At 41.0% G+C, this 26,915-nt stretch overlaps 2 protein-coding genes and 1 non-coding gene across 16 annotated transcripts; 2 read left to right on the top strand and 1 right to left on the bottom strand.

Annotated features, from left to right (window-relative positions):
• Positions 1–6,988: 6,988 nt before the first annotated feature.
• Positions 6,989–20,331, top strand: LOC110886452. Of its 14 annotated transcripts, none has more exons than XM_035974597.1 (7): positions 6,989–7,268; positions 7,646–7,744; positions 7,828–8,474; positions 8,682–8,776; positions 18,704–18,753; positions 18,882–19,044; positions 20,029–20,296. In XM_035974597.1, the coding sequence occupies exons 3-7, from the start codon at positions 8,261–8,263 to the stop codon at positions 20,197–20,199; spliced, it is 693 nt and encodes a 230-aa protein (XP_035830490.1). In that variant the 5' UTR covers positions 6,989–7,268; positions 7,646–7,744; positions 7,828–8,260; the 3' UTR covers positions 20,200–20,296. The 14 variants fall into 14 exon arrangements, 11 of the variants coding, with proteins under 11 accessions (XP_035830490.1, XP_035830489.1, XP_021989947.1 ...); XM_035974596.1 differs by adding an exon at positions 7,538–7,566 and having other exon boundaries at positions 7,646–8,474; XM_022134255.2 differs by having other exon boundaries at positions 7,646–8,474; positions 8,687–8,776.
• A 1,032-nt stretch (positions 20,332–21,363) lies between these two features.
• On the top strand, positions 21,364–21,470 carry LOC118479953. The gene has a single exon (XR_004861595.1). It is a non-coding gene; the product is annotated as a small nucleolar RNA R71 (small nucleolar RNA).
• Positions 21,471–25,583: 4,113 nt separating this feature from the next.
• LOC110883240 lies at positions 25,584–26,672 on the bottom strand. Its single transcript, XM_022131047.1, has 2 exons — positions 26,288–26,672; positions 25,584–25,765 (listed from the first exon to the last, which is right to left on the bottom strand). The coding sequence occupies exons 1-2, from the start codon at positions 26,670–26,672 to the stop codon at positions 25,584–25,586; spliced, it is 567 nt and encodes a 188-aa protein (XP_021986739.1).
• Positions 26,673–26,915: the final 243 nt, after the last annotated feature.

Raw genomic sequence — 26,915 nt, 5'->3', positions numbered from 1 at the left:
TAAATCAGTTTTTTTTTTAAAACCGGTTCCGGTTATTAACTGAACCAGTTTTTTTATCAAAAACAAAAACCGGTTTTTGTTATAATCGGTTTCAGTTAATAACCGGTTTTTTTAACTAAAAACAATAACCGGTCCAACCAGTTAGGGTCGGTTTTTAACTGGTTTATTCCAAAAAAACGGTTTAAACCGGTTTTGTGTAACCGGTTTCGAAGATAAATATCTCTAACCGATCTACAACGGCGGTTCGGTTGAGTTCTAAAACCGGTTATAAAAAAAAATAAAAAAATAAAAAAAAAACCGGTTTCGATTCTAAAACCGGTTTTTTTTGTACACCTCTACCACCAATGGGTATTGGTCCAATGGCAAAGACAAAACCTTTAAATACCTTGGGAGATGGAGGTCTTGAGTTCAAGTCACATAGACAACATGAAATAAAAGAAATTTGCCGTTTAAAAAAAAGGAAAAGAAGTTCACCGATGGTAGTTAGCATCGAAGGTGTTAATTATGGAGGGTTGCTACTCACAAAATATAGGGTTTTTGGGATGGAGAACATATAGTGATTCCCTAAATATAGGAGACGAGAGTTGAGTCCCTAAATTTTATTTCTATATTAGGGAATGGGATGGAGTGGATAATATGTGAAAAGCTTACATTTTTCTTCAGATTATGAGGATGGGATCAACACAGGGAATCCAATTGTGTGTGTGTGTGTGTGTGTGGGGGGGGGGGGGCTCTTAAAGAAATTAGCTTTGCATGCATTTGAAGATGTTTCTCACCAGGGTGTTTCCAGTCTAATGGTAAAAGAAATGTGTTTCTTCTTACGAGGAGGTTAAGGGTTCTAGTATTGTAGTCAATAATATGTATAAATTTAAAAGTAAGGATAAGTAAATATGTAAAGTATCCTTTAATATAATGAGGCATTTCTGTCCCATTTCACGGCCGCACAACCCCCCTCCTTTAGTGAAAGCCCCATATTTTGCTTGGCTCTTGGTTTGATTCACGCCTTGTTGCTCACCTACTTCTACATCGTTCACTCCTCTATTTGTTGATTTTGTTTTAAATAATAATTAGATAATCATTAACGGAATAAGTGGAGTGAACCACTATACCATTTTGTGAAAGAAATTAGTTATGTTGATGTAGACGTCACATAGCAGAAGACGACGACTTGAAAGAAAATGAACCAATATATAAGAAAAAAAATAATAATAAAGATGTTTGTTGGGGTGTTGCCGTGTTGGTGCATGAATTTACGTGTTGAAAGTGGCAACTTGCAACCCAAAAAATAGACCCCACTTTCGTTCTTCTTGACACAATAGGATTGGCAACTTGTTTCTCATAGAATCACGTGAGCACTGCATTTAAGATCCATTAAAATAACTACTTTAAACCAATCAATCCTGTTGCTTTTGATTTTCCTTTTCATTCATAGAAGAGCAAATGACAGTAACCAATCAATCCTGTTGCTTTTGAGTTTCCTTTTCATTCATAGAAGGGCAAATGACAGTAAAATATTTTAAAAACGAATAAGGAGTGAAGAAGTTAATCTTGAAACAAGGGGTGAAGAAGTTTATCATGCCCTTTTTAAAAAATTTTGTTGTATGGTTATTTTCTTTATTACGGTGCTATCGGTTGTAAATAGTTTATAAAAATTTGAACCTTTTAAGAACTTGGTTTCTTAACTTAAACTATAAACAAGATAAAACGAAAAATAAAAAAAGGGGTTGCGGTGGACTCCCATGCGGCAAAAGGGGGTTGCCGAAGCTAAATATTCATATACGTGCACCTTATAGCTAAATACTCTTATAGATGCATCTTATAGAATTTAAACTGTTCACATCTAGGATAAAGGGAAGACACCGTGTCCTTCGGAGACACTACGGAGAACTACTACTACCGAAGGTATTAGTGGTATAGGTAAGACATATATGGCATGGGGAATTGTAATAGTAAGAGAATCTACAACGATGGATCATGTCCATCCAACAGACCTCCTAATCAGTATGTCACGTCATTTCAAACATCACCACTCCAAACCCCCACTTTCTGCTACAACAATAAACCACTCTAAACCCCCACATCACACCCCGTGATGTGTGTCGGTGTGTATATATTTTAGATGTATATTTAAGCCCTTTTTACACTTTTAGCCAAGTTTAAAATTTATAAAACACGATATTTACTAACACTAAACACACATATGGGCAAGTGCACCCATCGTGGACGTAGTATAGTGTTGGTAAGATACCGAGGTCGTCCAAGGACACAAGAGCTTTTAGTACCGGTTTATCCTCAACGTCTAATCAAACCAAAAAGAAGTTATAAAAGATTTTTAAAATAAGAAATAAAAACTAACTAAATGCTGAAAATTAAAATAAAATAAAAACAGATAGACAAGATGAATCACTTGGATCCGACTCGTGTATTAGTATAACCTTTGATTATTTTCGCACTTTTGCACTTGTTTAAGAGATTATCTTAGTTATTGTAGTAGGCCCCTCTTTTGAAGGCGACGTTACCCTCAACCCAGTAGTTGAGTCAGCAAGGATACAATCCTAAAGGGTTGGATTATTGGAAGATAATGAATTAAGTTATTAATGCAAATTATGGTAGGCCCCGCTTTTGGCGGTGACGTTACCCTCGGCTAAGTAGTCTGAGTCAGCAGGGATACAGTCCTAAATAGCCGGGTTATAGTATTAATAGTAGTTAACTTATGAGGGGGTCAAAGAGTTTGGATCCCCGCCATCCAATACCTATGGGCATTGAAGGAGATCCTACTAAATTTGACCCAGGTCCCTTGCAGGACCTCTAAACGCTGAACAAGAGCAAGACCCTTACCAAACCGTTCCCTTAACCCCCGACCAGGTAGCCAACATACCTCCATATAGACCGTGGAGATATGAATGGTGAAAATCTTTTATTTTATATAGATATTAAAATAATGCCAAAACACCACGGACAAACGATAAGGAAAGATCACCTTCAACATAAGCAACTAGTTATTAAAGTCATTAATACAAAACCAAATAAAAAGTGCAAAAGATTAAAAATAAAAAGTATTATACTAAACACTTGTCTTCACCAAGTGATGTAAGAGACTTAGGCAAACATGGCCTTGATTGTCAAGAACTCTTACGATCAATCTTGGATCCCGAGACGACTCACGCACTCTATGATGGACAATGGATGATGGTGGTGGATGATGGTGTTGTGATGGTGGTGGGTGGTGGATGAAGTGTGAGAGAGGTGGTGTGCCAAGGGATGAGTTGAAATGAAACCAAGCACTCCTATTTATAGGCTGAACAGAAGGCTGGGCACGGCCCCGTGTCCGCTGGACACGCCCTCGTGCCTGTCTGACACTCTCTCCCTTCATTAATTGTAATTCGCAATTACAATTAATGCGTCTGCTGTACTTTCGCCACGCCCCCGTGCTCACTGGACACGGCCCCGTGGTGGGCAATAGAAGCTTCTATAGGTTTGTCTTTTCTGCTGCTTCTTGGGCACGGCCCCGTGCTGGCTGAGCACGGGGCGTGTTCAGTCTTCTGACTTCTCTTTTCTGCTTGGGAAGATGCCGTTGAGGGGTCGGGCAATCCACTTTTGTTCATTTTCTTGTATTTATGTTAGATTTAGCTGTCTTTTTGCTTCTTTTGTGAATTTGAGCTCATTTTATCCTGAAAATACAAAAGGAAGACAAAAACACTCTTTTTCCAACATTAGTACTTAAAAAGGGTTAGTTTTATGCCTCAATTGATGTAATTTATATATTGCATTTTACACACATCAAATACCCCCACACTTGAACTTTTGCTTGTCCTTAAGTAAAACTCTTTAATATGTGGCTTACACTCCCAAATGGAATAGGTAGAAGAGAAGGTTTTTGGCTTGTCATAGAGTGTCGGGAATCCATGATCTTTTTGGGTTTTATTTTTATTTATTTACAATCCTATTCGTTATGATTTGTTTAGAACGTTTCATAGGAGAAATTACTAATTTGGGCATAACATGCTTTTGTTTTTTTAAATTCCATTTATATACAAGTTCACATACCTCACGGGAGAAATCACTCACACTCGGCCGAAGGTGTATTTTTAGTGAATCACTCGAGAGCGGCGTGGAACTTATTCCTACCATAAGCTTGCCAAGCAATCAATCCTCCTCCTTTTTAACTTGTTACCTTTGTAAATATCAAGAGGACTTTTTGGGTATAGGCTTGAGCTAAAGGTGGGTGAATGGGTTAGTAGAAAATGGCGAAAAGCGTAAAAAGCGTCGGTTTTCGTAAAACACTTTGTTTTAGTGACTTTTTATTTCGAAGTATTTCTCCAAACAAGCTTTTGTTTTAATAGCTTTGTTTGTTTATTTCTAACTTCATCATTTTTTTTAGTCACACGAAAAACCGAGCTTGCTACTAAAATAAAGGGTGAAAATAAAAAGGGTTTTTGGTGGGTGAAAAGGTTTTAAGGTAAAGAAATGAAAGGTTTAGGCTCAAAGGGGTTAACTAGGGGGATTTTGGGTAGGTGGTAAAAAAATTGAAAAATAATGGTGTAGAAAGAAAAATGGTTAGTCCTAATGCCTCCATCATTTACTTACTTGGGTTTAAGTTGGTAAGGACCGGGAATGAATCGTCGTGGCAAGTTCTAGAGTCGTAAGAACCAAGCGGCTATTCACACAAGAAACGAAAAATGAGCATTTAGTCTAAAGATGTAAATTTGTATGCTCAATAAAGGCTCAAAACTCACTTTTGTGGGAATGGGTTTTTATGTGATCAAGTATATATAATCGAATTTTAACCAAGCTTGTCATGCCGTTTCATAATTTTCTTATGTTGATTCTTTTTATCACGACGCTATCGGTTGTAAATTTGTAAAAATATAACCTTTTTAGAACTTGTTATTCCCAAATTAAACCAAGACAAGTAAAAAAACGAAAAGTTTTTGAAAAAAATTTGGGGTGATTAGCGGTTCCATGTGTAAGGCTTGTTAATAGGACTTGCAAAATTTCAAAGTTTTAGCTTCCCCCCCCCCCCATACACTTAAATTACACATTGTCCTCAATGTGTCCCAAAAATAAATTTTTAGGTTGATTAGATGTGTAATGTGGTGTTAAAAAGCAAAGATTTATGTTACTGGCAGTCTGGACACGGCCCCGTGGGGACCGGACACGGCCCCGTGTTCAGGTGCCAGTAACAAAAATTAAAGAAAAGAGACAGAAGCCTGGACACGGGGGCGTGTCTGGTGAACACGGCCCGTGTCCAGTTACCTGAACTGGGCATTTTTCTGCAGGGGGTTCAGCACGGGGTCGTGTTGGTTGGACACGGCCCGTGTTGAACCTTCTGTAATGGAGAAATTTGTGTCGGATTTCCTTGTTCTTGTGCATGGGGCCATTTTTCTCGTTCCCCTTTTCATCCTTTACCACCATGAGTGTGTTTTATTCCTGCAAATTAAAACTAAAAATATTAAACTAAACTAAGGATAGTTCCGCGGAATGCCTCCGTGGTGCGCCACGTTTATAAGGGTCCTTGGCTAGACCCAATGTGAGGTTATATATTTTCTGAGTGGGATGTTTGGCATCCCATGTTACACCGTCGGAGAGCAGCATCCAAACTCGAATAAATAACCTTCATGTAGTTGGCCGAGTCGTCGTCTTCTATTCTCTTCCCAACTCCGAATTTTACTTCATCATCCCCGTACCTCAAGGTGAGTGTTCCGTCATTCATATCTACCACTGCTTGTGCGGTGGCAAGAAATGGTCTCCCTAGTATGAGGGGGACCTCGGTGTCTTCCTCCATATCGAGTATGACAAAGTCGGCCAGATAGACGAATTTGCTTACCTTTACAGGACATTTTCGATGACACCTTGCGGGAATTTGACGGATCGATCAGCAAGTTGTATGCTCATTTTTGTAGGACTCGTTGTTCCTAGGCCGAGTCTTTTAAACATTGATGAGGGCATGAGGTTGATGCTAGCCCCAAGATCGGCTAGTGCATTACGAACGGGGGAATCCCCGATTGAGCAGGGAATCGTGAAGCTTCCGGGATCGATTTTCTTTTGGGGAAGTTTGTTGAGTACGAGAGCAGAGCATTCTTCGCCTAAGTTAACTAATTGCAAAGTTTCAATTTTCTTTTTATGAGTGAGGAAGTCCCTCATGAACTTAGAGTATTTGGGCATTTGGGTTAGGATATCAATAAAAGGAATATTGACATACAATTGTTTTAATAGACTTTCGAATTTTGCGAATTGCTCATTGGTCTTTTGACGAATTAACCTACCGGGATATGGAACTCGAGGAGCCTTGGTAGGCTCTGATGATGGAGTGGAGTTCTTCTCCTGCAGAGGCGGGGGTACAGTTTCTTCTGTCGGCGGTGGCGCTTCCGCAGGCCCCACGGTGCGGTTTCGTAACGTGATGAGATGAACTTGCGCTTTTGGGTTTGTTTCGGTATTGCTTGGTAATGCACCTTGTGGTCTCTCGGAAAAATTTTGAGCTAGTTGATTTAATTGTTTTTCTATGTTTTGAATACTAGCTTGTTGATTTCTAAAATTTGACTCTAATTGTAGAAACCTTTCCGAGTTTTTCTTTTCAGTGTCGGAGATGAGGCGAGATACAGTATCTTCAAGCCTTTCTCGTCCACCTTGTTGTTGAGTGAAATTTTGTGACTCATTTCTTGGTTGTTGAAAGTTTGTTCGTTGGGTTTGTTCACTACTAGAAAATTGGGCAATTGTGACCAAAATTTGCTACTGAAAAAAATAGTAGCAAATTTAGCCACCAATTTGCCACGGAAATTAAAATAAGTGTATTTATCATGATACGGTAGCAAAGTGGTTGCACTTTTTGCCACCTTTTTATTTTCGGCGGCAATTTGTGAGAAAAATACGCAAAAGCATGAAAAATAAAAAGATATTTGTTAATTGTGACCATTTTATCGGTGACAACATGAAAATTCAAATAGGCTGATTATTTTTTTTAGTGGATGTGCGTGCTTTAAAAGTCAATTAATTATGTATAACCCGATCAAAAAACACACAAACAGACGTCTCTCTCATCATCCTCCACCTGGGTTGAGGGTTTCAATTAGAGTACTTCGATCGATCTGAAACCCTAATTCACCATCCAAAATGTCTCAAACTGGAAAATTAATGCACAATCTAGACCAAAAAGCACGAAGATCCTCAATCTCATTGTCCTCGAGAGGATGGATCCGTACATCAAGGAGATCTTAATCACCGCTGCTCATGTCACCTTCTACGAGTTCAACATCGACCTCAATCAATAGGTAAATTCATGTTTTTAGCTTTGACTATGGTTAATTATGGTCCAAATTTTGTTAATTTTCTAATGAATGGAATGACAATATGAAATGGATGTTGACTCATTTTCACATCATATGCAGTCTATGCTCGTTCATAGTTTTGTTCTGCCCTAGCCCATAAGCCACTAATTCTATTCTGCCCCAATTTTCCAGTACCAAGTTTTGATATTTTACATGTACTAATTTTGTTGTTATGAGTATTTTCACTAGTTTTGATTTTTCATCCATTTTAGGTCACTAGCTGCAAGCATGGCTATCCATGGTCTGTTGTGTTTTTATATTTTTAATTTGCTTTGTGTTTTGTTTGTTTTGATGCTTTTACTCTATTTATAAATTTTCAGAGGTTCTTGTTTGCAAATAGACGATGAACTTTGCATTCTTCAAGATGGGTTTCCTCTTTTCTCCTATTAGGTTATGAGCTTATTATAACTTTACTCCATGTAAGACATTTTTTTATGTTGGTTTATTTTTCCTTCAAGCCATGAGTGTTAAACAATGATTTAAGTTTCTTTTAACAATGTAGAAGAGGAACTGGGGGGTTAACCTATATAAGCTCTTTTCAACAAAATTTTATTAGACTATAGTAGCTGTTAGTTTGGGTCAAGTTTACACAAGAGAGACTATTGCCATTACAGTTACAAAGGCCAACTTCACTCATTGTTCATAATGGCTAGAGTCGTTGAGGGAATGAGGGTCATTGAAGGTATTTCATGAACTAGTTTAGTAATTTCAACTCAATAGCAATAGCGTTTCGACCCGTACCATTTTGACGCGAACCGTTTAGACGCGTATCGTTTTAACGCGAACGGTTTCGACGCGAACCGTTTCGACCTGTACCGTTTCGACCCGTACCGTTTCGACGCGAACCGTTTAGAGGCGTACCGTTTGGACGCGAACCGTTTCGACGCAAACCGTTTCGACTTATACCGTTTCGACCCGTACCGTTTCGAACCGACATGAACCATTTCGGCCAGGTACCGTTTCGACCAATACCGTTTCGAACCGACGTGAACCATTTCGACCCGTACCGTTTCAAACCGACGCGAGCCGTTTTGACCCGTACCGTTTCGACCAGTACCGTTTCGAATCGAAATGAAATGTGCAAGAACTTTCCTTGCGTTATTGAAAGACTACACATGCAGATAAGAACACATCAAGATGGTGCCAGTGGTAATTATTTTTTCTTTCTTTATATATTTGTAGTTATTTTTTCAACTTTAAGTTAGAATCCCACTTTTCCTTTAGCAAATTACCAGTGTTTCCTGGTAAAAATGCAGCCTTCTCTTAACCAGAGTAATTCTTTCAAAAATCCTTACTTTGTTTTTTTTTTTTGCTTCAGTTTGTGTTTATTGATTTGTGTGGGATTGTTGTGACCAGAGCAGCAAATTATGGACCAAAAAACATGGCTTTGGAAGAAAAGATATGCCAAGAAGTCGATCGACGCAAACAGTGAATCTGAAAATGAGGCAGAGGTATTCTAGTAGTGTCACACCCCCAAAATCCACACGCGGAGTACCACCGCTTGGGAGCGTGACGTGACCAGGATCAAGTCATCAATCATATCAAACATAGCAATTAATAATAATAAAAGTCATTAAAGTAATTCATCATGACATGATCGATGTTTCAAAACCAAGCATTGTTTAAGTAGCGGAAGCATTGTTGTAAACCCAAGTTAAAAATACTGAAATGTCATAAGTGTCCAACAAAGTAATACGATCCTTGTCCACAACGACCGGCTCCTCTTTGTGCAAGCTCCATGTACCTAACGATCTGCAAGGCATGTAACAGAATGATCAACAAACTAGTTGAGCGAGTTCACAGTAAGTAAGTGCGTAACAATAAGTAACGGGTGGCTCTACTGGGCCGATAGTAAATTGTATAGGTGGGGGCTTCCCATGTTATGTGACCACTAGACTATTCGTATCAACTACTCGTATCATCCCTGTTCTTCTTCCGAGAACAGTAGCGCGTATGGGGTGTACGTAGGTTTTACGCACGTATCCTTCACAACCGAGGATAGGAGACGCGGGGGTGTACGTGGGTTTCACGTACGTATCCTTTGTACCGAGGATAGAAGTAAGTAATGCGTACACGTAGGTTTTACGTGCGTGCCTGACATCCGAGGCAGTGATTGGCATACGACCACGTAGGTGTTATTCTAACCTACGGAACCGTCCTGACATCCGAGGATCATGGTAGGTGATAGTCTAGGAAAGCATATGTACGTTCTTAGTCAATTGTAACCTTTATCCCATTCCCACGACCCGGGAATCCCATGCCTTAGTAGGAGTGTGAACTCACCTGGGTTTGCTCGGCAGACAATAAAATGCTCAAGTATACAAGTAAGGGATCAACCACGTCCTATCATGGTTACTTATGCAAGTTAGGTTCGTATAAAGCACGTGGGTTTCTAGCATGTATTGATCATGGCAAATCACACATATTTCATAGCAGTCCAATAACAATCAGTTAAACAGAATCCAAGTGTTCGGCCCAAACAGATAAGCAGTCCAATAACATAACAGTCATAAGATTGGGCCCGTGACAGTGTAGGCCCAATACAGTGTACGTGCAGCTAGTCTCGAGTCGCAACGAGGAGGTCTCGAGTCGCAACCGGGATTACGAGTCACAGCAGGAGATTACGAGTCGCAACAGGAGATTGCGAGTCGCAGCAGCTGGTTACGAGTCGCAACAGGTGGTCTCGGTTCGTCATGGTCCGGTTACGAGTCGCAACTGGACTCGCAACCATGGTCTCGGCTTGTGCTGTTGTGGTCTCGAGTGGGGTTCCGACTCGCAATGAGTGATACCGAGTCGCAACCGTGTGTAACTGATTTCCATAATCATAAGCAACAATCATTCCGTAAATTATGCAAACAACTAAGCAGTTTCACAATTCAGATCAAACTTAATAATTTGCAGATTTTTATATCATATTCAACGTGTTCATCTTTAAACAAATGCATAACAGTATCAAGAATAAACAATCGGATCATAATCAAAACATATAGCAATCGGTTGGTTTTAAACCCTATCATGCATCCTAACCGATTAACACAAACATGGATCGATTAGAATCAGGATTAACATCAGCCTACAATCCGATTATAATCCAGCATATCAACACATATTACCGAAAGCAATACATAGATCCTATTTGGTTTACTAGCATAATCAACACACTAACCGGTTACAAGAATATTATCATCAACAACTATCCGAATGCTCATGAATCAAAACATACTAACCGAATTAGAGAGGGAAGAGGGTGATCCGAGTTGTGGATGTTCCTGCCGTCGAGTTCTAAGCAACGAGAGAGAGTTTGTGTGTGTGTGCTTCTTGGTTGCAATGTTGTAAAACTAGAACCCTAAGGTGTGTGTGTGTATAAATACGTAGAGGGGATGTGGGCCGAAACCCCACATGGGCTGTGTCATGGTCTCGAGTCCACTAAATGGACCGAGTGGGTTTGTGTTCGGTGCGGTTCGATAATCATAACACTAAATCACATAATTCACGTAATACGTATCATTCAATCAATCACTTAATTGCAATAGTTCACATAGTTACACGTAACATCATAACATTCGTTAACTCAAAGTGTCGTATCAGCACGTAACGTTACATCCAAGTAAGTCTAAAGTCCGAGTTGTCACATTATCCCCAACTAATTGGAAATTTCGTCCCGAAATTTGGTATGCACTCACTGAGGAAGCTAGGTAAGTTCAATCGTTCACTGGTTTTCCTGGGGTGTCACATCCTCCCCCCGTTGATCTGGAATTTCGTCCCGAAATTCCGAAGTAGTAGCTTCAGCCTCAGTAGTGGTAGCATTGGTTTCGAATAACTGGGGGTACTTTTCTGTCATCCTGTCTTCGCGTTCCCAGGTGTACTCTGGGCCACGTTTGGAGTTCCAACGAACTCGAACAAGAGGGATTCTCTTGTTTTTGAGGACCTTCACATCCCGGTCCGTGATTTCTACTGGTTCCTCGACGAACTGCAACCGCTCGTCGATAGTGAGTTCCTTAAAAGGAATGATGAGGGTTTCATCTGATAAGCACTTCTTTAGGTTCGATACATGGAAGACATTGTGAACTGCTCCGAGTTCAGCTGGTAGGTTCAACTTGTAGGCTACTTTGCCAATCTTTTCTAAGATTTCGAACGGTCCGACGTACCGCGGATTCAGTTTGCCCCGTTTGCCAAAATGTACCACACCCTTCCAGGGTGAAACTTTTAGTAAAACCCGGTCTCCGACCTGAAATTCCAAAGGCTTTCTACGCTTGTCCGCGTAGGCTTTCTGACGGTCGCGTGCTGCCGCCATGCGTTGTCGTATCTGTGCTATCTTTTCTGTGGCGTCCACTACAATCTCTGGACCCGTAATTTGACTATCCCCCACCTCTGCCCAACAGAGAGGTGGCCGGCATTTACGTCCGTACAATGCCTCGAATGGAGCGGCTTGAATGCTGGTATGGTAACTGTTATTATACGAGAACTCCACCAAAGGGAGGTGCTTTTCCCAGCCGTTGCCGAAATCGATAACGCATGCCCGAAGCATATCTTCAAGTGTTTGGATCGTTCGCTCAGACTGCCCATCCGTCTGAGGATGATATGCTGTGCTCATGCCTAATCGTGAGCCGAAAGATTTATGCATTGATTGCCATAGCTCTGACGTGAATCGTGCATCGCGATCCGAAATAATAGAGGTGGGCACTCCGTGCCTCGAAACAACTTCTTTAAGATAGACGTCTGCGAGAGTGGAGAACTTGTCCGTTTCCTTAATCGGCAGGAAGTGTGCAGACTTGGTGAGTCGATCAACTATGACCCATATTGTATCGTTCCCACGCTGAGATCTAGGTAAACCTGTAACAAAATCCATGGAAATTTCTTCCCATTTCCATTGTGGTATCTTAGGCTGTTGAAGTAGACCAGCTGGCTTCTGATATTCAACCTTGACTCTCGCACAGGTCAAACATTTTCCAACGTACGTAGCGATGTGGGCCTTCATGCTAGGCCACCAATAAGTAGTGCTGATGTCGTGGTACATTTTATCTGACCCTGGATGTACCGAGTAGCGAGACTTGTGAGCTTCATCCATTACAAGTTCGCGCAAACCGCCATAGAGAGGGACCCAAATCCGGCCCGTTACATAGTAGGCGCCGTCTTCCTTTTGTTCCATTTGTTGTCGTGAGCCGCGCAAGGCTTCAGCCTTGACGTTTTCGGGCTTCAATGCTTCTACCTGAGCATTTCGTATCTGTGCAGGAAGGCTAGACTGAATCGTAAGCTGTAGCGCTCGCACGCGCTTCGGTAAGGTGTCCTTTCGACTTAGAGCATCAGCCACAACATTGGCTTTGCCTGGATGGTACTTGATGGCGCATTCGTAGTCGTTAAGTAACTCGACCCATCGTCGTTGGCGCATGTTCAAATCCTTCTGCTTAAGAATATGCTCGAGACTCCTGTGATCGGTGTAAATCGTGCACCTGGTACCGTACAGATAGTGTCGCCATATCTTAAGCGCGAAAACAACAGCTCCCAGCTCTAGATCGTGCGTCGTGTAGTTTCGTTCATGAACCTTTAGTTGACGAGAAGCGTAGGCTATCACTTTATCACGTTGCATCAACACACATCCAAGACCCTGGATGGATGCATCACAATATACTACGAAGTCTTCTGTGCCTTCTGGCAATGAAAGAATAGGTGCGCTGCAAAGCCTATCCTTTAGATACTGAAAAGCAGTTTCCTGTGTGTTGCCCCAACGGTAGGTGACACCCTTCTGTGTCAGTAGTGTAAGTGGTTGCGCGATCTTCGAAAAGTCTTTAATAAACCGTCTGTAGTACCCCGCCAAACCCAAAAATTGGCGTATTTCCGTTGGCGTACGCGGTGCAGGCCAGTTCCTGATCGAGTCTACCTTGGATGGATCGACATGGATCCCATCCCTGTTCACCACATGGCCTAAGAAGTGGACTTCACGAAGCCAGAAGTCGCATTTAGAAAGCTTGGCGTACAACTGTTCCTTCCGAAGGAGTTCCAAAATAAGACGGAGATGCTGCTCATGTTCCTCCTGACTCTTGGAGTAAATCAGGATGTCGTCGATGAAAACAATGACGAACTTGTCGAGATAGGGCTTGCACACCCTGTTCATAAGATCCATAAATACAGCAGGCGCGTTTGTAAGTCCGAACGGCATAACCAAGAACTCATAGTGACCATAACGAGTTCTGAATGCTGTCTTAGAGACGTCCTCCTCGCGGACTCTCAGTTGATGATATCCTGACCGTAGGCCGATCTTGGAATAGTAACACGACCCTTGCAACTGGTCGAATAAGTCGTCTATGCGTGGAAGAGGATAACGGTTCTTCACCGTCACCTTGTTCAGTTCCCTGTAGTCGATGCACATCCTGAAAGTGCCATCCTTTTTCTTTACAAATAATACTGGAGCTCCCCAAGGCGAAGAGCTTGGACGAATGAAGCCCTTTTCCAAGAGCTCTTGTAGCTGCTTTGACAATTCTTCCAATTCTGATGGAGCTAAACGATATGGTGCGCGAGCTATGGGTGCTGCTCCTGGAGCGAGCTCGATCTGAAATTCAACCTGACGATGAGGCGGTAAGCCAGGTAAATCTTCAGGAAACACCTGAGGGAAGTCACGTACGACTGGTATATCCTCCAATTTCTTTTCCTTTACTGATGCGTCTGAAACAAGAGCCAAAATGGCTGTGTGACCTTTACGTAAGCACTTCTGAGCCTTCAAGAATGAGATGATGCCAACCACAGCACCACTCTTGTCGCCTTGGACTTCGAGAGGTTCTTGACCAGAACGTGGAATACGAATGATCTTCTCACTGCATAAGATTTCTGCCTGGTGTTGGGATAACCAATCCATCCCAACCACAACATCGAAACTACCCAAAACTATGGGAATGAGATCAATAGAGAAGGCTTGACCAGCTAGGATAAGATTACAACCCTGAACTACGTGCGTGGCTTCTAAACTTTTACCGTTAGCTAACTCTACTACATGTTTGGTGGGTAAAAGTGTTGGTGCACGTTTTAGCAGTTGACACATTTTCACAGACATATAGCTTGTATCCGCACCCGAATCAAACAAAACAGTAACGTAAATATTGTCGAGGAGAAACTTACCCATAACAACGTTGGGATCGTTCACTGCGTCACCTCGACCTAGCACAAAAGCGCGTCCCCGAGCTTCGTTGCCGTTGTTATTTCCTCCGTTGTTGTTGTTGCCGTTGCCCTGGTTGTTGTTGTTGTTGTTCTGGTTCCTGTTGAGCTGTGGGCAGTGTCTCTTGATGTGGCCTTCAGCACCACAATTGTAGCATCCCTTGTTGCCCTGTTGTTGGTTAGGCTGAGCGTGAGGCTGCTGCTGATTTTGGTTCGCAGGACGGAGGCTTCTACAGTCTTTGGCCTCGTGACCCATCTTGAGGCATCTTTGACAACGACCCTTAGTACACTGGCCGTTGTGGTGCCTGTTGCAGTTGTTGCACTTTGGAAGATTTCCGCGATATCCACCCTGCCTGTGGCTACCTGACGACTGCTGGTTAGGGCTTTGATAGTTGTCGGTCTTTCGCTGCTGATTCTGGGACTGAACCGAAACTGATGCTTTGCTTGAATCCCCCTCCCATTTCCTCTTGTTGTCACTGAGGGTAACGGGAGTAGCTGAAGGAGTAACTGTAGTAGTAGCGCTGACGCGCTTAGGCAGTTTATTCTGATCCACTGCCTGATCGGTGATGCGATGAGCGAGACGCTGGATTTCCTGAATGTTGTCGAGGTTAGCCGAGGTAACGTGGCTCTGGATTTCTGGTGCCAACCCCTTGAGATACATCTCGATACGCTTGTATGGAGGGTCTACCATAGTGGGACACAGCACGGCCAGCTCGTTTGACCGCTTGGTATACGCTTCAATCTCCGACCCAACCATTTTCAGGTTATACAGCTCGTCCTCTAGCTTGTGAATATCTTCACGCGTACAATACTCTCTCTTGATAAGTTCCTTAAAATCGTTCCAGGGTGTGGCGTTAGCAGCTGCCAACCCCAGAATTTGCACCTGCGCGTTCCACCAGGTTAGCGCGATTCCTTCTAAAGTGCCGGTGGCAAACTTGACCTTGCGAGCCTCAGGGCACTCGCACATCTCGAATACTGATTCTAGCTTCTCGAACCAGTGGAGGAGTCCAACCGCTCCTTCTGTGCCGCTGAAAGAGTTTGGACGACAGTCCATGAAGTTCTTGAATGTGCAGACAGGCTGCTGCGCGTGTTGACCTATTGTGTACGAATAGGGCAAAGTTAAATACGAGAGTGAATGTAGGATCTAGAGATCCTAGTGTGTGCCTATACTGCAGGATACACTACCTGCTTGAGCTGCTGCAACTGCCGCAGCAACTTGAGCTTGAACGAGAGCCTCTAACTGGGCTTGTGTCATGTTAATTCTTCCAGCCATTGATCTTCATGTCAAAGGCGAAATAGGTGAGAAAAGTTCGCGAATAGGGCGATGACAGAAAAGAGTAAGCACGTAGGGGTTCTTAAGCAATAGCAAATAGTGAGCATTGTAGTCTAAGCATACCACGAGCAAAGTTCTAAGTAATTCTAGCAAGTAGGCAATAAACATAAACCTTATTACCCAAAATGTCGAGTCTTGCACGTGGAGCGAAGCGTCGTTGTGGATCGTTGAGAGCTCTGTTCGGGTTATAGTCTGGTTTTAATAAAAACTTTTTCCCGTATTAAAACCAAGTTCTCTATAACCAATGGCTCTGATACCAATCTGTCACACCCCCAAAATCCACACGCGGAGTACCACCGCTTGGGAGCGTGACGTGACCAGGATCAAGCCATCAATCATATCAAACATAGCAATTAATAATAATAAAAGTCATTAAAGTAATTCATCATGACATGATCGATGTTTCAAAACCAAGCATTGTTTAAGTAGCGGAAGCATTGTTGTAAACCCAAGTTAAAAATACTGAAATGTCATAAGTGTCCAACAAAGTAATACGATCCTTGTCCACAACGACCGGCTCCTCTTTGTGCAAGCTCCATGTACCTAACGATCTGCAAGGCATGTAACAGAATGATCAACAAACTAGTTGAGCGAGTTCACAGTAAGTAAGTGCGTAACAATAAGTAACGGGTGGCTCTACTGGGCCGATAGTAAATTGTATAGGTGGGGGCTTCCCATGTTATGTGACCACTAGACTATTCGTATCAACTACTCGTATCATCCCTGTTCTTCTTCCAAGAACAGTAGCGCGTATGGGGTGTACGTAGGTTTTACGCACGTATCCTTCACAACCGAGGATAGGAGACGCGGGGGTGTACGTGGGTTTCACGTACGTATCCTTTGTACCGAGGATAGAAGTAAGTAATGCGTACACGTAGGTTTTACGTGCGTGCCTGACATCCGAGGCAGTGATTGGCATACGACCACGTAGGTGTTATTCTAACCTACGGAACCGTCCTGACATCCGAGGATCATGGTAGGTGATAGTCTAGGAAAGCATATGTACGTTCTTAGTCAATTGTAACCTTTATCCCATTCCCACGACCCGGGAATCCCATGCCTTAGTAGGAGTGTGAACTCACCTGGGTTTGCTCGGCAGACAATAAAATGCTCAAGTATACAAGTAAGGGATCAACCACGTCCTATCATGGTTACTTATGCAAGTTAGGTTCGTATAAAGCACGTGGGTTTCTAGCATGTATTGATCATGGCAAATCACACATATTTCATAGCAGTCCAATAACAATCAGTTAAACAGAATCCAAGTGTTCGGCCCAAACAGATAAGCAGTCCAATAACATAACAGTCATAAGATTGGGCCCGTGACAGTGTAGGCCCAATACAGTGTACGTGCAGCTAGTCTCGAGTCGCAACGAGGAGGTCTCGAGTCGCAACCGGGATTACGAGTCACAGCAGGAGATTACGAGTCGCAACAGGAGATTGCGAGTCGCAGCAGCTGGTTACGAGTCGCAACAGGTGGTCTCGGTTCGTCATGGTCCGGTTACGAGGCGCAACTGGACTCGCAACCATGGTCTCGGCTTGTGCTGTTGTGGTCTCGAGTGGGGTTCCGACTCGCAATGAGTGATACCGAGTCGCAACCGTGTGTAACTGATTTCCATAATCATAAGCAACAATCATTCCGTAAATTATGCAAACAACTAAGCAGTTTCACAATTCAGATCAAACTTAATAATTTGCAGATTTTTATATCATATTCAACGTGTTCATCTTTAAACAAATGCATAACAGTATCAAGAATAAACAATCGGATCATAATCAAAACATATAGCAATCGGTTGGTTTTAAACCCTATCATGCATCCTAACCGATTAACACAAACATGGATCGATTAGAATCAGGATTAACATCAGCCTACAATCCGATTATAATCCAGCATATCAACACATATTACCGAAAGCAATACATAGATCCTATTTGGTTTACTAGCATAATCAACACACTAACCGGTTACAAGAATATTATCATCAACAACTATCCGAATGCTCATGAATCAAAACATACTAACCGAATTAGAGAGGGAAGAGGGTGATCCGAGTTGTGGATGTTCCTGCCGTCGGGTTCTAAGCAACGAGAGAGAGTTTGTGTGTGTGTGCTTCTTGGTTGCAATGTTGTAAAACTAGAACCCTAAGGTGTGTGTGTGTATTAATACGTAGAGGGGATGTGGGCCGAAACCCCACATGGGCTGTGTCATGGTCTCGAGTCCACTAAATGGACCGAGTGGGTTTGTGTTCGGTGCGGTTCGATAATCATAACACTAAATCACATAATTCACGTAATACGTATCATTCAATCAATCACTTAATTGCAATAGTTCACATAGTTACACGTAACATCATAACATTCGTTAACTCAAAGTGTCGTATCAGCACGTAACGTTACATCCAAGTAAGTCTAAAGTCCGAGTTGTCACATTATCCCCAACTAATTGGAAATTTCGTCCCGAAATTTGGTATGCACTCACTGAGGAAGCTAGGTAAGTTCAATCGTTCACTGGTTTTCCTGGGGTGTCACAAGTAGCTCATTTACTTCATTTGATTAAAAATATTTTGTTTCGATTAGTTTCTGTTGATTTTAGTGAAATCAGTTTCAGTGATTGTTTTAGCGATTGTAAATTCAGTTATTTGTTTCGATTAGTTTTAGTTTTTTTTAAGAACAAAATCAGAACATCGATATCAGATCTGTTTCATGTATGTTTAAATCAGCTAAAAGAATATTTTGAATCGATGATCAGATCTGAATCAGTTTCAGTTTGATGATTAAGATCTGAGTTTGGTTCGAAGAAGGAACTAAATCAAAGAAAATCTAGTTATACACGCGCATCACGCCTTATTTTGTCCAAAGGAAAGAATACTGAATCTGTTGAAGGGATTACTGGCAGCTTGTCACTACATTTAGTGCGGAAAATGTGCACTACATTACAAGCAAACGGTAAGTATCTTTCTGTTCTGTAATGCAAATGTGCAATTCAGATACAGTAGTATGCAAAATATTCCTTGTATTGTTGTGATATTTGTTAGTCACCTTTTTACGATTTCTATGCAATGGCTCTTCTTCAGATTCGGTAGTATGCAAACCACCACCACCGACGATTCAGATGAACCGTTGAAGCTCGCTCTAGCAATGGCTCTTCTTCGTTCTAAGCTCGTGAACAAAACTTCTGAAACTTCTCATCCTCCATCTGATACCTCCAGTTCTGAAGCTCTCAAATGGAAATGCAAGGTACATCCTCTCATCTCTTCCCATTCACAACGTATAGATCTTGCAGAAACCGTCAGCTAAATCGAAATTAGCTTCGATGAACGATTTGAACAAACCTTCAGTTGAATCGAAATTATCTTCGAATTAGGTAAAAGTGACGTTACTGAGATGTTATTGACTTATTGCATAGTTTGTGATGATCATGTGAACATTTAGGGCTTCTGTTTGTATTTATAAGTTATAACATCTTCCTCTTGCAAAAACTGTCAGGTGAATCTGAATTAACCTCGAGTTAGGTTAAAGTTACATCACTGAGTTGTTGTTATCGACTTATTGTGAAGTGAATGGTCATTTCACGACTAAACAACAAGACGAATACGAATAGAGGCCCAAATGTATTTGTTTATTGGTGATGTGTACAATCTGTTTGATAAAATGCCTGTGTAAAACTTTGATATTTTGTTAGTTTCTTTTTAACTTAAAAAATATTAAGGAAAAGTGTATGGGTTGGTCAATGGTAGTGACCCGTGTTTACATAGCAAAGGAAAGAAGCCTTGATCCCCAAGACTAGCTGTGTCTTTTTCGAATAGTGAGTTGTTGCCTAGCCTTGGTCACTAAACTCGGAAGGTCCTGAGGTATTTTTAATCCTTTTAGACTAATAACTTTTGTGCATTTGTATCGTTTCCCACTGTTATTATGTTTGTTTGGTTTGCGATGCTTGTTTTTTATTATTAGGTTTGATGCTCTTAAATTAGTGAGAATGTTAAGGAATTTCATATTGATTTGATTACACCTTCTTTACGGGTTGTTTCCAACAAAAAAAATGTTTTTAAAATTAGTATAATTCCCTTCTTAATATGTAAACAAACTGGAACATGCTATTTAGCTTCTAGCAATTGAATTGTAGCTCACAATTGTATTTTGTTTTCTTTACAACCGACTTGACCCATTATTACTTTTCGTTAAATTCTGATTTCTTGATTCTATTTATTGGTTGTTTTGTAGATTGAAAAGTTGAACTTAGTTATCAAGGAACTCGTTAAGGAGAAAGATGAAGAAAAAGAAAGGTTTAATAGAATTAATGCGGGGTTGCTGGCTGAAAAAGAAAAAGATAAGGTGGATAAAGATGCTATGCTACAAATTGAAGCTATGTTAACAGCTACAGTTCGAAGATAGGTTATAAACACTTGTTTTTGAATGTTTAGATGTTTATCTTATTAGGGCAATTTTAGTTATTTTATGTTTTAGTTGGTATTTTTTATATGCTTTTGAAAACGAGATGTTTTATATAATTTTGGGATTTTATTAGACTTTTTTTATATTATTTGTAGCTTTGTTGATATGTAATTTTGATGAAAATAGCAGTAATCAGTAAATGGTAGCGAATAACTATACCAAGGCGGTCACAACTCGGTCGCAAATTATGTAAAAAATGGTGGCAATATCGGTGGCTAAATGGTATCAAAACTCACAAATTGTGTAAAAATGGTGGCAATATTTGGCTAAATGGTGGCAATATCGGTGGCTAAATGGTATCAAAACTCGCAAATTGTGTAAAAAATAGTGGCTAAATATATCAGTGGCTAAATGGTATCAAAACAGTGGCTAAATGGTGGCAAACTCGGTGGCAAACAAGGCGGAGCATAGCAAACATGAAGCGGTGGCAAATAATTTTGACCAATTTTGTGGTGCTAAAAATAAGGTAGCAAAATATAAAAATGGTGGCTATTTGGTGGCATTAGGGCAATTGACACGGGTGTTTTTGTCACCATATTTTCGGCGGCAAACTGGTGACAACAAAGAAACTGCTACCATTTTGTAACTAAAAATTACATGACAAAAACCATATTTTCTAGTAGTGGTTGGTTACTACTATTGCCGGGCTCCCTCCAACCAAGGTTTGGGTGGCTTCGCCATCCTTGGTTGTAAGTGCCCGTTGGAGGACCCGACGGCCTAGGTCTATTATCAATGTAGCTTACCGACTCTTGTTGATCGTCTGTTTCTTTCATACAACTCCAATTTTCATGTGGCCCACCACACCCTTCACAAGCCATAACCGAGACTGTTTTTGTCATTTCTAATTTTTTTATTTTTGAAGAAAGGGCCTCGATTTGGGCTTGTAAAGAAGTGCTTTCATCAACCTTATGGGCGCCCGGGGCAATAGATTTATTGCCTCGGGGGGTGTGCCACTGAAAATTGGTTTGAGCAATTTCCTCAATTTGGTTATATATTTCATGCGGGCGGCGATTACCTAAAAGTCCCCCGGAGCTAGAGTCAAGTGTCTGCCTTGTGTGTGGCAACAGTCCATTATAGAAAGTGGATACCTATTGCCATATCGCAAGGCCATGATGTGGACACTTGCGTAATAGTTCCTTGAACCTTTCCCAAGTTTCATATAAGGATTCCCCGTCCTCTTGTGAATATGTATTAATTCCAGTCATTAATTTAGCCGTTTTAGCGGGAGGGAAATACTTATATAGAAATTTTTGGGCTAGTTCATCCCAGGTGTTTACCGATCCAGCTGGGAGGGCGTTGAGCCAAGCTTTTGCTCGGTCTTTTAGTGAAAAAGGAAACATTCGAAGGCAGATGGCGTCATTTGATGCTCCATTGATCCGAAAGGTATCACATATGTCTAAGAAATTAGTAATATGTAAATAGGGATCCTCATCCGCAAGCCCATGGAAGGTTGCGGAGTTTTGGAGCATTTGTATCAAATGCGGCCGAAGTTCAAAGTTATTGGCTTCAACATTCGGTGCATTGATAGCGGCGCCTAGGTTACCTACGGTAGGTCGTAGATAATCCATGAGGGTACGTTGGTCCGCCATTTGAGGTGGATTCCCCGAAACTTTCTCTTGGTTTTTAGCTTTTAGTCTTTTTCTGAGAAAGCGTTCGGGTTCTTCTAGAGGTTCTTTTATGTCCTTATTAGAACTGGAGCTCATGCACTATGTAAGATGGCGTCTGGTTCCAAGTCCTGCAATAAAAACAGAAAAGAATGCTGGTCAGAAGGTTCACCACGGCCCCGTGCTCAGCGAACACGGCCCGTGGTCGGAGTTACAGTGATTGTTTTCCAGATCCCAGTTACTGGAAAGTTGGACACGACCCCGTGTTGCACCGACACGACCCCGTGGTCAGCCTTCTGTAACTTGGAAAACTAAAAACTGCCAGTAACGATGCTGGGCACGGCCCGTGTCCGACCAGGCACGGCCCGTGCTGAGCTCTGCAGAAGCTGAAAAACTAAGAAAAATCCTAAAAAAATAAAAAGAAAGATAAAAATATGATTAGGCCGTTGATTCCTAACTTTCTTAAAATCCTTGTGTCCCCGGCAACAGCGCCAAAAACTTGATGTGTGTCGGTGTGTATATATTTTAGATGTATATTTAAACCCTTTTTACACTTTTAGCCAAGTTTTAAATTTATAAAATACGATATTTAATAACACTAAACACACATATGGGCAAGTGCACCCATCGTGGACGTAGTATAGTGTTGGTAAGATACCGAGGTCGTCCAAGGACACAAGAGCTTTTAGTACCGGTTTATTCTCAACGTCTAATCAAATCAAAAAGAAGTTATAAAAGATTTTTAAACTAAGAAAATAAAAACTAACTAAATGCTGAAAATTAAAATAAAATAAAAACAGATAGACAAGATGAATCACTTGGATCCGACTCGTGTATTAGTATAACCTTTGATTATTTTCGCACTTTTGCACTTGTTTAAGAGATTATCTTAGTTATTGTAGTAGGCCCCTCTTTTGAAGGCGACATTACCCTCAACCCAGTAGTTGAGTCAGCAAGGATACAATCCTAAAGGGTTGGATTATTGGAAGATAATGAATTAAGTTATTAATGCAAATTATGGTAGGCCCCGCTTTTGGCGGTGACGTTACCCTCGGCTAAGTAGTCTGAGTCAGCAGGGATACAGTCCTAAATAGCCGGGTTATAGTATTAATAGTAGTTAACTTATGAGGGGGTCAAAGAGTTTGGATCCCCGCCATCCAATACCTATGGGCATTGAAGGAGATACTACTAAATTTGACCCAGGTCCCTTGCAGGACCTCTAAACGCTGAACAAGGGCAACACCCTTACCAAACCGTTCCCTTAACCCCCGACCAGGTAGCCAACATACCTCCATATAGACCGTGGAGATATGAATGGTGAAATCTTTTATTTTATATAGACAGTAAAATAATGCCAAGACACCATGGACAAACGATAAGGAAAGATCACCTTCAACATAAGCAACTAGTTATTAAAGTCATTAATACAAAAACAAATAAAAAGTGCAAAAGATTAAAAATAAAAAGTATTATACTAAACATTTGTCTTCACCAAGTGATGTAAGAGACTTAGGCAAACATGGCCTTGATTGTCAAGAACTCTTACGATCAATCTTGGATCCCGAGACGACTCACACACTCTATGATGGACAATGGATGATGGTGGTGGATGATGGTGTTGTGATGGTGGTGGGTGGTGGATGAAGTGTGAGAGAGGTGGTGTGCCAAGGGATGAGTTGAAATGAAACCAAGCACTCCTATTTATAGGCTGAACAGAAGACTGGGCACGGCCCCGTGTCCGCTGGACACGCCCTCGTGCCTGTCTGACACTCTCTCCCTTCATTAATTGTAATTCGCAATTACAATTAATGCGCCTGCTGTACTTTCGTCACGCCCCCGTGCTCACTGGACACGGCCCCGTGGTGGGCAATAGAAGCTTCTATAGGTTTGTCTTTTCTGCTGCTTCTTGGGCACGGCCCCGTGCTGGCTGAGCACGGGGCGTGTTCAGTCTTCTGACTTCTCTTTTCTGCTTGGGAAGATGCCGTTGAGGGGTCGGGCAATCCACTTTTGTTCCTTTTCTTGTATTTATGTTAGATTTAGCTGTCTTTTTGCTTCTTTTGTGAATTTGAGCTCATTTTATCCTGAAAATACAAAAGGAAGACAAAAACACTCTTTTTCCAACATTAGTACTTAAAAAGGGTTAGTTTTATGCCTCAATTGATGTAATTTATATGTTGCATTTTACACACATCACCCCGCTTTTTATCCACTTTTTATACTAAAAAAACAATTGTGAGTGGGTGGTCCCCACTCAATCCAAACCACACTGGTCCACTAGAGCAGACCACACACCACTGGACCAAGCCACATCACCATCTCCAACGGGTGCTCTTCTTTACCCCTCGTCTGTCGAGCAAACCACAGGCAACGGACTTACCGTTGCGGTTGCTCTAAGTTTAGTAACATTGGTTGTTCAAGATCGATACAGAAGTACGATTTCCAGAAAACATATTATTTGATTTTGATCATACTTAGAAAAGGTGTGTGCTTGATTGGTATTGATAGCCTATCCCCGTTGTGCAAACCAACGTATAATACAGAATCAATCGGTGAAGTAGAGATCCTAATCCAACAAGTGGTATGAGATTAGGCTCTTGAGACTCTGGGTATGTTTGCCAAAAGTAGCTGGTGGCTGGTGGTTGTAAGGTGGTGGCTGGTAGCTGGTAGTTGTAACTTTTTGGATATATTTAGGTGTTTAGCAGAGTAGCTGGAGCTTTTAATAAATTGTATAAAATGACCAAAATTGAAATAACTAAAAAACATAATACTAAACGTAATCACACACACATATAATCTTTTCAAACTCTAGCTGAAGAGAAACCCATTTGAATGGAGATGTTCGACCATGCTTCGTAATATATTTATTTAAGAACCTACATAATTCTAATACCATTTCTTTTGTCCAACTTTCTCTTTTCCCTTTTCTCTTTTTAGAGTCCATCTAGCAACTTGAATATTGTTTACAATTTAATGTAATAGTTAAATTAATTTCAAACAATCTAATCTGGATAGATCAATTTGTGTTTAATTATATTATTACTAATAAACTAAAGAGGAATATATTAAATTGTAAATCAAATAAATGCAAATCAAACAATTAATTGAAAGTCACTTTATGCAATATATATGAATCGGTGTAGATAGAAACTAATCAAATAATCAGTGTATTTTGATCAACCAACATATTCTTAATACACATAACAAGTTATAGTAATCGATAAAGTCAAAATTTTCACATGTAAGGGAAGAGATAACGTACCAAAAAATCGGTGATGAAGGGAACGATCGAAGAAGAACGTATGAGAACAACAACATACGAAGATCGGGTATATATAATCAAAGAATTTGTTTAAAAGATAACTAAAAATCTTATTTTTCGTTATCTTTAGAAAAAAATGAAAAAGTTATCTTTAGGGTATAAGGAGTGGTTAAACACTTTTAATAGGTAAACTTTCAAATCGACCAATCAAAGAGTGCCATGTCACTTTACCTATTATGTTTACCTATTGCTCAAAACGTTGACGGTGGTTAGACACTTTGGAATAGGTAAACTATTTTTTTTTATTTTTATTTTTTAAACTGGTATATTTAATATTTAAACATGTATTTTAACATAATAAATGTAGAATAAATTAAGAATAACATTACATTAAATTAAAAACATTAAAATTACATTAAATTAAAAAACATTAAAATTACATTAAATTGAAATAAATTAAACTAGTCTTCGTCGGAATCGACCAAAAGGTGGGGTAAATCTTGACTTGCGAGATGATTCATGAGATCGTGTTTTAGTCTCCAATGTGTGTCTTCATCCATTAGCTCGTCCAACACCGTATCGTCTAGAGCGGGCTCGACCGGAGGATCCCGAATGTGTATCGGTGCTATCGCGTTGTCGTCGTCTTTCAAAATCATGTTGTTTAAAATAATACACGTGTACACAACACTCCTAATTTTTCTAACGGTTCTTGCTCGCATCGGCCGACTCAATACACCCCATTTCGACTTCAAAACACCAAAAGCCCGTTCAACGTCTTTTCTTGCCGCCTCGTGTTGCCTCTTGAACTTCTTTTCATCCACTTCGTGAGGGTATGGGATCGACTTCACAAACACGGACCATGCATGGTAGATTCCATCCATGAGTAAATAACCACGTTTGTATAAATGGTTGTTAACGTAAAATGGACGTTTTGGCGCGGTTCCATTTTGTTCCATTAAAAATAACGGAGATTGTTGTAGCACATATATATCGTTTTGTGAACCTGGTGGACCGCAAAAAGCATGCCAAATCCATAAATCTTGAGATGCAATCGCTTCGAGCATAACAGTCGCATATCAGTGATCTCCTCGCATATACTGGCCTCGATACTCTGTGGGACAAAATCGCCAAACGAAATGGGTGCAATCAAGGCTACCGAACATACCTGGAAGGTGATGTTTTTCCTCATAAGCTTCGTATAAAAGTGTCATGTCGTGGCTTGTCGGTCTACGTAAGAACTCCGGAGCGTATATTTTGCAAACCGTGTCGCAAAAATATTCTAGGCACTTGCGGGAAGTTCTTTCGGCCATATGCAAGTACTCATTGTTCTCGTCTAGAGTGCTACCAGTTGTGAGCTGTTTAATAGCCGATGTAACCTTTTGCAACGGCGTAAAGCCCTTCCTACCTCGCGCATCGAGGGCCTCTTGAAACCACGAGTCGTTCGCTTCCACATCGCTCACAATTTTTAGAAACAAATGTTTCGACATACGGAAAATATGCTGAAAAATATCTTTGTTGTATTTCGGGTCTTCGACAAAATAATCCACCATGAGTGTCTCATGCCCCACCTCACGTTAACGTTCAATATATCTCCTTCGGTTAGATGTGCCCGTGTCTTGAAAGTTCGGCTTCTTCGATGAGATTTTGGAAAAAAAGAATGTTACTATCGGATGAATCGTCGCTACTATCGGGTGGAAAAAACAACGGGAGTTCATCCGCCATTTTGTTTTGGAATTATTGGGTAAATGTTTGGTATTTTTTGGTTTGGTTGGGGTATAAATTTGAATGTATTT

The sequence above is a fragment of the Helianthus annuus genome, chromosome 6, assembly GCF_002127325.2.
Source record: "Helianthus annuus cultivar XRQ/B chromosome 6, HanXRQr2.0-SUNRISE, whole genome shotgun sequence".
Taxonomy (NCBI): domain Eukaryota; kingdom Viridiplantae; phylum Streptophyta; class Magnoliopsida; order Asterales; family Asteraceae; genus Helianthus; species Helianthus annuus.
Note: the sequence above shows the minus strand (reverse complement) of the source record. Positions and strands in the feature narration are given on the sequence as shown.